General features: G+C 33.5%; 1 protein-coding gene across 3 annotated transcripts in view; it reads right to left on the minus strand.

Moving 5' to 3' along the window:
- aff2 (AF4/FMR2 family, member 2) overlaps nt 1–16991 on the minus strand; it is a 221992-nt gene that overhangs the window by 82057 nt on the left and 122944 nt on the right. For 2 of the 3 annotated variants that reach the window (XM_059516437.1, XM_059516436.1), the window contains exons 4-8: nt 10872–10916; nt 5567–5653; nt 3313–3366; nt 2155–2188; nt 1881–1935 (exon numbers count right to left, since the gene is read on the minus strand). In XM_059516437.1, the coding sequence (XP_059372420.1) occupies nt 1881–1935; nt 2155–2188; nt 3313–3366; nt 5567–5653; nt 10872–10916 (275 nt within the window). The remainder of the gene's footprint in view (nt 1–1880; nt 1936–2154; nt 2189–3312; nt 3367–5566; nt 5654–10871; nt 10917–16991) is intronic. The other variant, XM_059516438.1, reaches the window with a different exon arrangement.

Below are 16991 nucleotides of genomic sequence, written 5' to 3' on the forward strand. Positions count from 1 at the left end.
CCAAACTGACACACACACTCTCTGCCACCCTTTCATTTGTTTGACTTTGTCATAGCTGTTTAGAAACAGCCTTTTGAAGAGGTTCTAACAAATTTCGACGCCACTCAAGTTCAATACTTCTTCGCTTTTCATAGAAATTATTCACATTAACTGACCTAAATTTGGACGCCAATAAGAAACAAAGAAAAAAGAAAAAGAATTATGAAATATACTTAAAAATTATAGCAACAACTGCCAGGTTCCCATCCACTTTTCCTTTTTTTTCTGCTATCAATAAAGTAAACGTAAAAAGAGAAAGCACAAGCTTTTGCATCAGGCTTTTGTGTTGTTACAGTAAATGCTTAGAGTGGAATTATAAGTCATCAACATAATAAATACTTACATTAACACAAAGGAAAAATGTGGAAAAAATAAAATATTTTTTTTATTGAAATTTAATGTGTATTTTATGTTTTGCTTAAATTCTAAAATTTTTTTAGACCTGTCTAAATAAACAGGTCATTTGTATTAGATTTATGGTAATTATCAAAGAAACATTAAAGGTACAGGTTGTAGGACCTGCCACTAGAGGGCACACTATCAAAACAATAACAATTGCGTGGTTTGATGACGCTAAAAAGGAGCGTGGAATGATGGGATTTGTTGCCTTCTACCCAACCACTGACGGCTATCAATCAGACGGAAAGAAAAATCATGGATTTAACGCGAGTTCAACGATTTGCGCGAGTAGATCAGGCTATGGATCAGACGCGTCCTCGTGCGGGTCTAAAGACGCGATGCACTGCATTTGGCATGTATGCCCCATAATACTAATCTTTTTGATTGTTATAATAGCATACGTTTTCTGTAAAGATACGAATCAAAACAATTCACCTGTCAAGTAAAACACAAGTGAGATCGGCATCTCTTTCTAGTTGAAGTTTGTCGCGAAGCTACTTCCGCATTTGTCCACGACACTGTTGTCATGTGGTTTCTACATCAGTAAATGCGGTAACAAAGGCTAACTAACGTCATTGACAGGGGCACTGCACTGCCCCTTGTCACTGTTTAGAAAGGGAATTTTCTCATGATTTACAAGTAGTTGAAAACATTAGAGATATTGTTAGTAATCAGCTAAACAAAATATATAACACTAGCCTAGTGGTTTTTGGATATTGTACTGCAAATATCTTACAATTTGTACCTTTAACTTATATAGATAAGTTATGATGGCATTTTCTTTCTCAAGTAATTTAATTTAGTTTTTAGGATACTTCTGGAAAAAAGACAAACTACCTAACACTTTTGCAGAGCTGCAAACTTAATCCACCCCCCACCCCCAAACTTAAAATAATCACTGTATTAACCATGTTGGCTAAATTTATGTAAACATAGAATTCATAAATTATTTGATTAGTCTCCAAACTCTTTGTTTGATAATCAATGTTCCTTTAAGCAATGCAGTTTTACTTACTAGAAGTGTTTTCTATGAACATAAATAATGCAATGTATAATGTTCCTCTTAAGATGCCTGAACAAAATACCAAATGAAAATTACATTGCACAACAAAAATGCATAAAACATATGATGAAAATGCGACACACTCCGTTAAGTAGTTTATAACATGTGTCCTTCAGTCAATGCCATATCGTAGACATTGAATAAAGTGTATTTTAATATGTCAGAGGAAGTCTAGGAAAGGGTTAAAGTGAAGGACCACCAGTTGTAATGTTTGTTGGTGAAGGCTGCCTTTTTCCATCAGCAGGGAATTGACCAGACATGTCTCACTGGGAAATGTTTTACACAGGAACAAAGCAAAGGGTATGAACATTCTCTCTCCCTCTCACTCTCTTTCGACCCAGGGGTGCTCCCTCAAATAATTCATCAAATAAATACTCACGACTTCTGTGGTACCGACTTGGTTGCAGGCTTGTTACTGGAAACATTGCAGCGTTCTGTGAAAAGAATTTCATGGAAATATTAGAGAACAGGTTTGACTGCACGCGCCCAAATACCAGCAGTCTGGCACAGACTACAATGTGTGAATAATACAGCATTCCATTATATTTTTCAATGGAAATAAGGATTTCATTGCTTTATTTATTTATTTATTTTTTGGTCAGTACCGCTTGACGTTGCTAATATGTGACACGTAGAAGCAAAATGTTCCTTACTCCCATTGTATCCTGAGGTCACATGCTGGGAATCCTGCAAGAAAAAGAATGATATAGGGAAAGTCAACAACTAAAATAAAAAACCTTAATCCAACATAACAACATCAGACTACAAAAAAAAAGTGCTACATTTTGGGAATTAGATGGAGTAGCTAAGATGTGAAATAGTTCTGCTGATAGCTTTAATTGATTTTACACTAATACAATTAGAGCAGGCACACGAATCACACTCGAGCGGGTGAGTGGTGCGGAGAAGAGGCGTCTGCTTCCGCTGATGCCACCATTACAGATGGATTTATAGAGTCAGCGTATTATTAGCATGTCAGCCAAGCCAACTCATGAGATTCAGTCCATGTCCTATTAAAAGACAAATAGTGGACGCCACTACAAAGAGAAAAGAGCTTCATGGGATTTGAAGAGATCTTGAGTGGAATGTTCTGTCCTTACTTACACAAGGGTTTTTAACAGGCTTGTTATTTCAATTTTAAAATATTGTTCAAAAACTCTATAGTATTATTTTTGAAGGAAATGATATTGTAAATGTAATCAAACTTAGATCTGTTTCCTAATAGACAGCAGAATAACTGGCTACATAAAGTTACTTAAAAAAGTTACATGGGTCACGCATTGCCTCAAAGCAGCTGAGAGGTAAATATATTTTGACATCATGCTAATGGCATTCTTTATCTCAGGACATCCGTTAAATGACATCCGAGTGATAAACAGATGTTATAACAACAGCCGAAAATCTGCTTAGAAAAATCAAGAACAACTTTTACTCTTTGACTTTTACCAGAGTATAAAGAGTGTGTAAGGGCATAGAAAAACACCAGAGAGTATTAAATGAGGAAAATACTAATAAAACTATAAATGATGTAGTCCTTGTTACAGTGTAATTACACATTTAAGTACTTAAATGTGAGTTATACTATTAATTAACTACATGCACTTACTAAATGGTTAGGTTTAGGATTAGGGTTTGGTTAAGGGATACTTGCATGTAATTATGCATAATTTATTTTTATTATAATAGTAAGTAAATGTAACGTGGTGTATCTTATAAAACTAAAAATACATTTTAAAACAGCCCATTCAACAAAACCACATTTTAAATGCAATGTCTATAAATGGTTTGAGCTAAATTATCTCTTTATGTACCTTAGAAACAAAGCATGACCCTAGCAATGCCCCTAAATCTAAGAATGCACTGCACTGTGAAAATAATAAATTCAAGACAGAGAACAAAACAACAGAACATTATTTAATTTGATCTATTTGCTTACAAATAAACAAAACAAGATTTGACCACTGTGCTGATCAAAAGAGGAAAGGTAAAAAAAAAAAAATATGATAATAAAAATAATGCATTAAATATAAGTTAAAATGAGACCAGGAATTATAATGAATTAAAAGAGTTAAATGATGAGATTGTAACTTAGATTTAAAATCATATAGATTAGGTAAGATAAGGGAAGACTGTTCCATAGCCTAGGACAGGCTACTGCAAATGAACGGTCACCTCTAAACTTCAATCTTGATCTTAGATATGACAGAGAAATACTGTCTGAGGATTGCAAACATCTGGCAGACCTATTCACATATTCAAGATCTGACAAATAAGGTGCCAGACCATTTAAGGGCTTAAAAACAAACAGCAACATTTTAAATTCAACTCTATAATAAACTGGCAACTAATTAAGAGACATTAAAATCAAAGTAATGTGTTCTCGTTTATGAACCCCTTTTAAAAATCTGGCGGCAGCATTCTGAGCCATCTGAAGCCATGACATGGAGGATTGGGGTAGTCCAATATACAAGGAGTTACAATAGTCCAAACCTGATAAAACAAAAGCATGTAAGACTCTTTAAATATCTTTAAAAGATAGAAAAGATCTAAGGTTTAAGATGGAAAAAAACATGACTTAACTACTGAGTTAATATGTTGGTCAAACTTAAGGGAGGATTCAAAAAGAACTCCAAGATTTTTCACCTTTGGTTTGATAAAATAATTTAAATGACCACAGTTAAAATTTGGTTTTCGTTTACCCACAGAGGGCCCAAAGACAATTGCTTCTGTCTTTCCCTCATTAAATGCAAAACATTTTTACACATCCAAGATCTTACATCAGTTAAGCATGCAATCTTTATTTCTAAACCATTATTGTCATGTGTTTTAAAGGTAAATATATTTGTGTGTCATCAGCATAAAATGAAAGGACACTCCATGCTTCCTAAAAACTGAACCTAATTGAAGCATGCACAGTGAAAACAAGATGGGAGCCAAAATAGAGCCTTGAGGAACACCAGAGGTAGGCTACAGATGAAACAGTGCGACCGATACCTACTGAAAAAGTTCTGTTAATAAGATAAAATCTGAATCAGCTCAGGGCACTTCTTCAGATGCTCACACACTTTTCAAGGCACGATAAAGGAATGCCATGGTCAACTGTATCGAATGATGCACTAAAATCTAAAATCACTAAAATTACTGAGTTTCCAGAGTCAACAAGTAGAAAAATGTCATTAAAGATGGCTTCAATTTGACGACTTAATCCATTAAACTCTGCATGGTAATCGGCTCAAATTAATGTACAAACATAGTAAGAATCAGAAGATCTGATGGGTCATCAGTAAAATAAATAATGGACTGTCTAATTGCTTCTATTTGTTCCACAAAAAATCTCAAAAAATCTTCACACAAAGTTAAACACTATGTTCGACAGATATTGCCTGTTGGATTCAGAACAGAATTCAAGATATTAAACAAAGTCCAAAGACCACTGGTGTTTATGGAAATTTTCACAGAAAAAGTTTCGCTTTCTGATATGTTATTAAAGACTCCCGTTAGATTTGATCATTTTGATAATTTTTCTATCTACGTTCTGCAGATTTGTCTTAGACTATTAGTATTACTGTTAGCCATGGTTTAAGGTTTTTTTTTTGTCTTTTAGAAATGTCAAATATTAATATATGTACTATAATTAATTCAATAGTGAGAAGCATTAATAAAAATATTACTATTTTATTACTATTTTAAATTACTATTTTACTCTATATTTGTGTGTGCGGTGTATTTTTATTGATAGATTTTGTAAGCAAACACAAAATTACACGAAAGCTTTCTCTTGTTAGAAGCACCAATTGTATGTGTGTGGAGTTTTTCAAATCAGGTTCAGTTAGAAAGAAGGCTTTGCAGGTAACTACAGCTCAATAGGTTTTTAAACAAAGCCAGAACCATTCTGAAGAATATTAACTGCTTGTTTTGTAAGCCCTATAATTAGCAATAGCATTTTATGTCATGATACTCTGCATTAACTCAGTAATGCTGACTAATGCACTATAATGTTGATGAAGTCCATTTAGTGTAAATAGTTCAAAGGCACAGAGAGAAAAAGAAAGAGAAGGAGCCCACCTTTGAAGGGATGGGAAACTTGGTTTGTTCAGCTTTGCCTGGTGTGTGGATGGCAGTGAGAGGTGGAGGCCAGGAGTGGGTCATCTCCTACAACAATAAAACAATAATACTTATTGAAATAGCATGGACAGATAGAGAGATTGACAGATTATGTGCTTGTTGTTAAAATGAATCAGCAACATCTGAGTAAAGATTCAAATTCAAGGCTAAACAATCAAAGATGCAGAAGCGAAGAGAGCAATAAGAACAATGAGCAGTTTTATGAAAAGAAATAACACAAGCCACACAGGTTTTTATTTTTATTTTTTTATTATCTACATGTATCCGGTGGGAAATGTGATGTAGGTATTCTACGAGCATAAGTACATAAACAAACATCTTGTTCAATTATCAGAAGTGACACAAAAAAAGAAGATGGCAAACAATCACAGATAATCCCTCAGAAGAGATATTATTTATTAAACTTTCTTTTAAGTGAACTGCCATTTTCCCTAATGACATCACACGCAGGAATACTGTGAAATCTCCGGCACACTCTCTCCCAAGAAAACCGGTGTTATTACATTCCAGAAAAATGCTCACAAAATCCATTCATTTCTTGGAGCTTCAGTGGGGGCGATGCATGGCCGGTGGAAGCTTTGAGTTGCAAATTAAATTTATTAAAAGCAACGGAGCGTTCCTCCTGGAGCCAAACAAGGTTATCCAAACAAGAGCAGGCCGGATCAGAGACTGTTTACTCTTACACTTCTCGGACAGCTCAGCTATACATCCCACACATATCTGTGTTCAGATGGGAAATATTTCGTTCCAACAACCTTTAGTGTACTTAAAAATGTTAGTAAACTGCTACATTCGTATTACATACTAAATATGAGCTATGCATTTTCCTTTACCCTTCCTTGTTATGGTCCTTTATCTTTGTTTGGAATGATACAGTGGCCTCAAGAAGTGTCTAAGTTATTCTTAAAGGAATAGTTATATCATAATAATGTACAAAACTCCAGTCCATCAAATAGCTAATGTCTTGTGACGTGAAAAAAAGTTGTGTGTTTACAAGAAACTAAATAATATTACTTCCTCCATTGAAAAATATTTTTTTGCCTGAATTAGGAGAGACATATGCACAGATCAAGCACCATTTAGTGAAAACAGCCCAAAATAGTCCTAAACAAAAATGTGGTGGATACCGATGTGAGAGGAAAATCAGAGAATGGCGATTTTGCTGGAGGAAGTGTTATAATTTTTGTATTTTGGACTCATTGGAAGCATTGGTTTACAGTCAAAACCTATTGATGGATTTGTTTCTTACAAACACGCACTATTTTATTTTATTTTTTCACTTTTCAAGTCATTAATTCATGTACTGGATTCATGTGGATTACTTGTGAGTTATTGTGATGTTTTATCAGCTGTTTGGACTCTCATTCTGATGGCACCCATTCTAAATCTGTTCTTATAAAGAAACAAACTCATCTGCATCATGAAACATCTTAAAGTGAGTATATTTTCAGATACTTTTTAGGTGAACTGTTTCTTAAAAAAAAAAAAAAAAAAAAAAAAAAAAAATATATATATATATATATATATATATATATATATATATATATATATATAAGTGTTATTTATACTTTAGTGGATCGTGTTGAAAGTGAATGTGATTCTGTTCACATGTGGTTAGTCTGCTAGAACATCTGTGCAACTTGAGGAGAACTGACCTCATAATCTAGAATCACCAGTTGATTAAAAGTTATTGCAAGAATTGCTCATAAAAGGGAAACCAGTTCTGAGAAAAGGTCCTGCAGCATTTGATATATTATATCTAATGCAACATTCATACACTTCTATTCTATGCACAGAAGTTTGACAGACAGGAACATCTCGGTACACATGACACAGTGTGTTAAGTGGTTAAAGAGTTCCTGCATGTGCTCATCTGATTCCCACATGCCTCGCAGTCATGCAGTGACACGCTGCAAAATATTCATGATCTGCTCAGGATCTGCCAGACGAACACAAACTACATTACTCACAGTATAAAGTTTAATATTGTTTACATATAAAACTATCAACCACTAACATAAAAACAACGATTTTAATCTGGCTATTATTATCATCATCATTTATTTTCATTAATCCTGCACATTAGGCATTAATATATTCTTAGGCACTGTGACATCCAGCTGCATCCAACTAAAGATGCAAATCTGCTCAACCTGGCTCTGTTCTAGATATTTTATGACCCTTAAGTTATGTAATGGGAATATGTGCATGAGCCTGGATCAGGATTTTCTGCTGTTTGGAAAACGAGCTGATGGCTTAACCTTTCTCTCCACGGAGAATCACTTTATTTCTTGGACATCTTTGAGAACAGGATATAAAGGGGTTAATGGGCCTTCAATGCAGCGTTTGCACTTAATGCATGACACACTAATGTTGAAAAGTTTGGGGTCAGTGGGAAATAATAATAATAATAATACTGCTACTACTACTACTACTACTAATAATGCAACTTCTGAAAGAACCGTAGCTTTACCGTTACATTATTATTATTATTATATAAAAAAATAGAAAAAATTTATTTAAAATTTTAATACTTAATATTCTGTATTTTTGATCACATAAATGCAGCCTGGGTGAGTATTAAACCAGGTAAGTATTAAATAATTAATAATTTAATTCTTAAAATATTTTAATATTTAACGATAAGCATGAGGAAAATAAATAAATTAATAAATAAATACTGACCTTAACTGATCCTTATTTGAATAGATGTGCATTTATAATCTAAAGGACCTTATTTGTAGGGATATGCAAAATTGCACTTTTTTATTATTTCTAGATAGACTTTTTTTATATAAGAGAGGTCTCAAGATCCATTCTTAAAAACTGGACTATTTTTGAACTGTTTTAAAATTTGTATGTTGTCTTAACAAAACTGAACATAAACAACTTTCTACATGCGTGCATAAATTTACATTAAATTTTTACTGCTCTGCCCGATATTTGAGTAAATGACATATATTCAACAAATATATAGGCTAAATACCTCTAACCTTTTGTTGCACAAATCTAACTCAGCTCAAACTGAAACACAGACTTTTGTTATGCATAATAACAGGAACACTGCTCACAGCAGGTTATTTAAAGTCCCACACAAACTGTCTTGGAATGCACTGTTGAATGCGTTGGGCTTGTTAAGAAGGTGTTGCTTTGATGGCTGCAGGGGCGCTGCTTTAAAGAAGCTGAATTTAGAGATGTGACTTCTCTCAGAGAGTTTACTGTGCTGACAGTCTAAAGCACACTGAAGCAGCACACGCTCTCAGCATGATAACATCCCACCCTCCTCTCTGAATTCATTACCTTAAAAGTGCTGCTGCCAAAAATATTAAAGCTAAAAAAAAATCTGAAAAAATAAACTTCTCAACCTCCCTAATCGACATACTTATTAATGCTTAGTAATGTGTTTTTTAACTTTAGTTATAGTCTAGGATTAGGGATGTAAAATATGGTCATGCAGAATATGAGCTTTATAAGCAATAATAAACAGCCAATATGTTGATAATAGACATGCTAATAAGAAACTAGTTAATAAAGAGAAGGGTCCCTATACTAAAGTGTTACTATTTTCCCTCCATTTTTATTTTAGTTTTAGTTAATTTTGTTTATGTTAACTGTAGCCATTTATATTTTTGTTTATCAGTTTTAAGTTTTTTTTATTTATTTTAAACTAAATTAAGATTAAGACATATTAGCTGAAATTAAACAGAGGGCAATAACTTTCCTAAGTATCGATAACTTTATAACTGTACCATTAAATGTCATTACATTTAGTTTACTAACTTACAAAAGTTCGGTAACACTAACAGCTTTTTTAGTGACTTGTTGCTTATTACCATGCTTATTATAAACATATTACCAGTTTATTAGTCCTTATGAAGCACATATTCTGCATGACCACATTCTACATCCCTAATCATATACCTAAACTTAAAACAACAACCTTACTAACTATTAATAAGCAACACATTAGTTTATTGAGGCAAAATTAATAGTGTGTTAATTAATAGCGAGAATTGGACCTTAAAATAAGTGTGAACAAAAGTTCTCATCAGAAAAAAAAAGACAAACATTCAATGAGAAAAAATACTGATTAAAATGTGAAAATATGTTATTTTGATTCCTCTCTATTAGCTAGCAGTTATGTATTATGACATCACTGGGATTCTTCAGTGGATTTTTCCACATCATGGATCTCGAGGAATGTGGATTGAATCCTTACAGACTGAAGCAAAAAAAACAAAAAAAAAAACGTCCTCATTCATGAGTCACATGTGAGTCAAAATCAGCGCCGCTCAAGCAATCCCACCATGCACTTCAGCAGACAGATGTACTCCGGGTTGCCCTGGCAACATGTTCTGCCTCTGACCTCACTGACAGAATACAAGATGTGCGAACAGAGTCAGTTGACTGCGCCTCACTTACACTGATATCTGTGGCGGCACGTCCTAACATCACATAAAGAAAAAAATATAATTTCTGAGGAGCTTAATGGGTGACTCTTGCTATAATGCGTGGATATAAAATTCAACAAAAATATTTAAATGCATTCATTACTGATTCAACCTTAAAATGTAATGCATTAAAACATTAAAACACAAAAATCTAAACTAATTGCATTGCATTGTTTGTTTTGCATTTGTGGTGTCTTCTTCCTAAATGTTATGGATGGATGGATAGATAGAGAGAATAAATAAACTATTATAATGTATTATACTCTTTAAAGTCATGAGTATGAATAAGAATGATGTGTTTGTATTATTTAAGTAACTGGGTACAGCTATTTATAAAAAAAAAAAAGTACAAAATTACATTATGATATTTTCAGAATGCATCACTGCACATGTCATCTCTTAATGTATTAAATACGCCCTCAAGCATGAATAACTAGCATGTATGACACATTTATACATCATAAAGACTAATTATAAAAACGCCGTACTAACAAGAACGTAAACATTCTGTTAAAAACCAATCAGATGAAATATCATGAGTTTGAAAGCTATTAAGACATTGTGAGTGTTTCATTTAAAATAGCGTGAAACATGACAGGTTTCTTTTGACTGCTCTCAGTCCGTATGAACAAATTCTTAAAGGTACATTCTGGAACAATAGGCCCACCAGTCCTAATGTAATCTTTAAAATCGAACCCTTATTCTGATGACAGTGAAGTGTGTGTAAAACGGCGCTGAGCAGGTGACCGGGCATAATTAGCGTGCTGGAGAGAAAGAGAGTCAATTCAACTCACCCGCAGAATGTCCTCCACACAATTGGAGTCGTTGGGCAGGCTGACCTGTGGAGAAATGGATAAGAAATCTCTCATTAAAAAGGTTACAATGATCATGTGAATGCGAGAGAGAGAGAGAGATAAAGAAAAGCTGCAATGAAAGAACAAGAAAAAACAAGGTTGTAAATTATTCACTTTTGTGAGAACATAATTAACAGTCACCTACATCTTTCAGAAAATCCTAGTGCGCTGCTTTGCTGTCTACATATACAACTAGCAAAGGCATTGCAAATGAAATGGAAGCTCATAAGGAACTGATTTGAACAGCAAGTCCATATACCATGTGCTTAGGTGTTTGGTATTTCTGACTTAACTACTGTATATTAAAAATAAAATAAAATAAAATAGAATAAACATTTGTATTTAAACAATGTATTTCATAATTGTAAAAACAAAGAAATATTAATAAAATAAAGTAATAAATGTATTTAAAAAAGGTTTGTCTTTATACAATGTGTTTCACAAAATATTAAATTGTTTTTGTTGTTAATTAATTATTACTAAAATAAAATAATACATGTATTTAATATATATTTTTTTATTTAAACACCATTTCATGAAAAAAAAAATTTAATAAATAAAAAAAAATATTTTTTTTTTTAAAATAAAACAAAAATTGTATTACAAGAACCTCTTTCCAGCATAAACTCCAACTGGAATACACTGTTGCAAAAATTATAGAATAGTAATTTAATAATTAATAATGCATTCACTGGGTTTCGGAACAGAGCAAAATGCTTCCTGCCAGAGCTGAAATTCTCAACGAAAGTCCCACAGCACACCTTTGAAGATTGATTAGTTGAGAGATGACATCATAATTGAGTGTCTCAGAAGAGGACATGCTCTTGGATAATGGAGGCTCACGGTTCTCACACCAACGCTTCTCAAATGTAGGCTGGGAATTGGATAATCACCAGCTTGCATCTGAGCATCATAAGGCATGGATATGTCAGCTAGTAAGCATGTAACCACAATGATTCTCCCGACACTTAACAGACAGAAGATGAGAATACTAATTAAGGGCTAGCAAGGCCCCTGTTGACTAATAGACTGCAATTGGCACAACATAAGAGACCAAAATAATTAGAATTGCAAATTCATTGCACAGTAAATCAGAGATGTTAGATTTCTCTAAAATTAACTAGTTCATCTTTTTTTCTTTTTTTGGACATGAAGACATCTGAATACAGAATGTATAAATAGAGCTCTAAGCACTTCTAAATCTCTTTTGAACGCAGAGGTACCTATTCATGTCCAGACAATAATCTGAATAACATCTACTTTACAGTACATTCTCTCACACTGGCCAGAAATATCTTGAGCGCGCACACACACACACACACACACAAGATGTGGTTTTTGACTAGTAGTGTACATATCATATATAGCCTATTTTTTATTTTAGAAATATTTATGTTCATGTCCTATGTATAGTATATTTCAGGATATCGAGGGCAAGGTTATTTCCCTCTGGCTGTCTGTCTGGATGGTGACATGAGCGACTGCAGGCACTGCATGAGGTGCACTCACACTGTAAAGGTCAGCTGATCTGAGGAGAAACTCAATCCCAAGAGCGCCGAGCACAACATGCCTGTGTGTGTGAGACAGAAAGCTAATCCAGAAAGATCACAGTCATGTTAAGAGGGGCATCCTGGTCTAAACTGTAATTGTACAAATTCTATAAAAGATTATTCACTAGCTATCAATATAAGTAGTAATAATAGTGATGCTTATACAGGTTTACTACACTATTAAAATTTTAAACATGTAATAATATCTTTTCTGTAAAATTTGTAGTACTGAGTAGTAGGAAAATGTGCAAGTGCAACAAAACATTTATTTCATTTGACTAGCTTTAAGAGTAATATTTATGTTGTTTTGTTAGAATTAAATATTTGTTTTAGAAATCATGCGTTAAAAATTCAAAATAATTTCATTAAATTCAACTCATTACAAATGAGTTAAAACAATTATATGTTCTTATAACAATGATACATAAAAATAAATAAATAAATAAAATCTCACATATTCAATAATAGCTTTTGTAGTATAATTATTTTTTTTTTTTGAATAAAAGTGGGTAATTTGCAGCAAAAACATGGTAATAACATAACAACTTTGAGAAAAATCACATTCACCCATTAATGAGAGATTGATGATCAGATACAATGTAGTTTTAGATAAAAAAAAAAAAAAATGAAGTAATGACATATTATACATATTTTGAATGCATTATATAGGCAATTCACCCCCAATCCAAAATATTTCCATATTTGTGTTGTCACGGTACCAAAATTTCAGTATTCGGTACCGATACCAGTGAAAATCCGCGGTTCTCGGTACCAATTTCGGTACCAAAGCAAAACACAAAAATATGCTAATTTAAAAAAAAATAACTTTTTAGCACTAAAAATAAAACCAATGCCATTATACTTATTTACAATTGTGTTTAAAGTTCTTCTACAAGTTACATAATTATGAAAAACAGTAAACAAGTTTCACCCAAATTTAATTTGTCTTTTAATTTATGAAATTTAAACACATTTTATTTTTTGTTAAATTAAGGGGATTTGCTATTAAAATTAAAACATGGAAGAAATATTGTGTGATTAATTTTTAATTAACAGTAGTAGCAGTATCACATACATTTTACAAAATAATGGTAATATTTCTAGCACAATGCCTTTATGTAAAAATTAATTTGTAATGAATGCATATTTGTCATTTATCTGAACTTAAGACTGGTGGTGATGCTTAAGATATTTTTGTTCATTGAGGGTTTCTGTAAAAAAAAAAAATAGCAATAGATCATAATAATTATTAAAAGATAATAATACTACTAATTCTACTAACATACTAACAATATACAATGCACTATGGATTGATGAGCTGCTGATTCATGAATATTAATCACGTTGTCTGCGTTCGGTCGAACTGATTTGCTGAAATCAAAACAGGGACGGTAAGAGATCAGCGCCAGCCAATGAAATTGCCATTTGCGCATTAGCTCCACCCACTACCGGAGAAACCGGCATATCTTCTGCTTGTTCAAAAATATGAATAATTCTAAATGAACTCCATTATTTTGACAGGAGAAGACAACAAAGAATATAGTTTACATGTAGCATGTCGATTCAGCGTGGTAAGACTCTCTCTCTTTGCATGTGTGAGAAACAGAGCTATCAGCAAAGCGACGGCGAGTCATGCTCCTTCACACAGAGTTTACAGGTCGGCAAATATCATAGACAGTAAAAGAGGCAAATACAGGTGTACTGTGCGTCCATTGAGATGAATTGAAAAGTACAGATCGCTCGATGGAGAGAGAACTCTGAAGCGCTCAGTGTTCAGCGAGTGAAAATATATCTGCGCCAATCTTATAATAGCCTCGAACACACACACACTGGCGAGTAAAATCTAAGAATTTATTAGCCAATGGCTAACAATAGACATGATGTAGTTGCCCTGAGTAAAATTTATATGCGAGTGATTTACTCGCAATGTAGAGGCTGTTTTGACGGTTTTCCGTGAATACCTTTAAATTGACACTGGTTTTACTCAAATGAAACGGTAAAATGCTTGTGAAGTGACTCAGAACAGTTCTGGTGATGCTGTTTGTGTATTTATGTCCTCATTATTGCAGGCGTCATGCGCTTCAGTCTATGTAGTAAACAAACCATTCATTCATTCACACAGAGAAATGCACGCAGAACATGCAGGATGCAGATTTCAACCAACTTTTGCAGCTTAACATTTACAGATACTGGTCCATATGGACATTTGATTTGATTCATTTATGCTAACTTTGACAAATTCCGTGACTGTCCATATTAAAATGTAAGTTTCATTTTCATGACTGGATTTTGAGATTCCGTCCGCGTTTTCTGCTTCGCGGAAATCATAGCGCTGTATGCATCCAGAACCGGGTTTGAACGGGTCCTCGGTACCACCGGTACTTACAGAAACCTGGTACCGTGACATTTTAATTTTTTTAGTACCGACTTGGTACTGAAGTAACGGGTCTTTTGACAACACTAGTTACCAGTTCTGGAACTGATGTGTGTGTGTGTATATGTTTGTACATGCGCCAGTGTGAACACTTCTACTGTTTACTTATACCAGCAGAATCAACTTTAAATACTTATTGTCTTATTAATAATGCATCAATGTATAAAGGTCTACTTTTATTTGTGTACACTCGCAATGAAAACAAAACATTGTGCTTTTGTAAAATGAAGAAAACAATTAGGATGTCGCTTTATGCCATTTGAGTCTCCTTTCTGTCAACAAATTAAGCCTGTCACAAAAATTAACCTAAATTAAAAATTAAAATAAGTAACTCAGCATATATAGGCTACGTAAGATGTTGCACTGTTATTTCTCCTTTTCTGTAAACTAAATAAAATATATTTCAAGAATTTAGTCCTTGTATGTATATATGTCCAAAAAACTGATTCTATCTCTACCTTATTTCAACCTTAAAAAAAAAACAAAAAACAAACACCAATCACCTAATATCCCTAAAGATGCCGTCCTGGCCAGCAGAGTCACTCAGGCCACTGTTAAAACACAGCTCTCAGACATAAACTTCCTGTTTGCTCAGGGCCAGCACATAATATCCTGTTCCCATAGAAACGGAATGTTGGAGCTCAGCCGCTCTAATCAGATGTTGCTCTGCCATTGTCCTGCTCTGCTCTGATATTAAGAGTGTGGCATAGAGAGCCCTTTCCTCTGACATGGGAGTTCATTTCTCTGTTACCTGTGGTGAACTCCATTTCCATTCCAGTCGTGACACCAAAAGGTGCTTTGCGCTGCACTCTGAATGCAAAACTCGCTCTCATTGCCTCTGGTCTGACAGAAAATGTCAGTGATATGAAGGAGGACTCGTTCCTGCTGCTAAATTGTTTATGCCAGAGAAAGTCTCATTTTTGTTCAAGTACAGCTGAACGTTACACTCACTCTTATCAAAATTCCTCCAAAATAGAGCAATTTGGAAAGCTAGCAAAAGTTACAGTAAAATTTAATGTGCTTTAGCAAGAGGCTGGACATTAGAAGTTTTTGCGAGAGCCTTTGGGGAGAGCAAATTGCTTTTATAATGATGTAATGTGAAAATATAGAGACCCAAAGAGAAACACAGAGAGTCACCCGTGCACCTCATATTCCCCCACCGTATTCAGGGAAATGGCGGGAAAAAGGGACCTTCCAGCTGCGATCTTATTTCCACGTTTCAGCAGGGAACCTCTCAGTACTTGTGGATACAATACGATTGAATGGGTTTTCAAATGATTTCCGTGCAACTGGCAATATCCCATCGTGAATCAAAAAGGCTTCTTGGGTTAAGATTATTGGAAAGTCAAATATTTCAAAGCCAAAAAGCAGTGCTACCAAATGAAATGTGTGAGTAATAAAAAAAAAAAAGAAAAAAAAAGAAAGAAACATTTTTATTGCATGTTGGTGTTTTTTTATAATAATAAAATATTTATTATTGAGTTTTGCATCAAGAAAATATTACAATATAAAATACTCTTATATAATAAAAATATATAACATTATACAAAATATCTGTATTATATTATATTATATTATATTATATTATATTATAAATTAAAAAAATATCTTTGTGTATGCAGCATTATAAAATGCTACTACTGTGAAATTAATAATATTCATAATGTAATGAATAAAGAAATGCATGCATTTTTGTTTGATATTTTCTATTAATCTCAATTGTTCACTAAAATGGACACTGAATATTTGTAGCCTAATGTAAAGTTTTCCATCTCAAGACTAAGAAAAAGGCATATTAAATGTGCCTATATGAAAGTACAAGATGGTTTGTCTGAATAAATTCAAATGTGAAAATTGGATGCAGCTACTTCTCTTTCAAACCCATGTTTTTAAAGCGACTCTTAACGCATACGAAACAAAGAAAAGTGTGAAGAAAACGAGTGATTTACTCAGCTCTGCCAACTTTAATCACAGTGAATCACTCCAGTGTGTCTTTTTTTTTTCCAGGACAAATTTAGCATGATTTCTTTCGGTCTTCCTACAGGAAAAAAATAACTTTTTAATTGGCAGATACAG

The sequence above is a fragment of the Carassius carassius genome, chromosome 29, assembly GCF_963082965.1.
Source record: "Carassius carassius chromosome 29, fCarCar2.1, whole genome shotgun sequence".
NCBI lineage: Eukaryota > Metazoa > Chordata > Actinopteri > Cypriniformes > Cyprinidae > Carassius > Carassius carassius.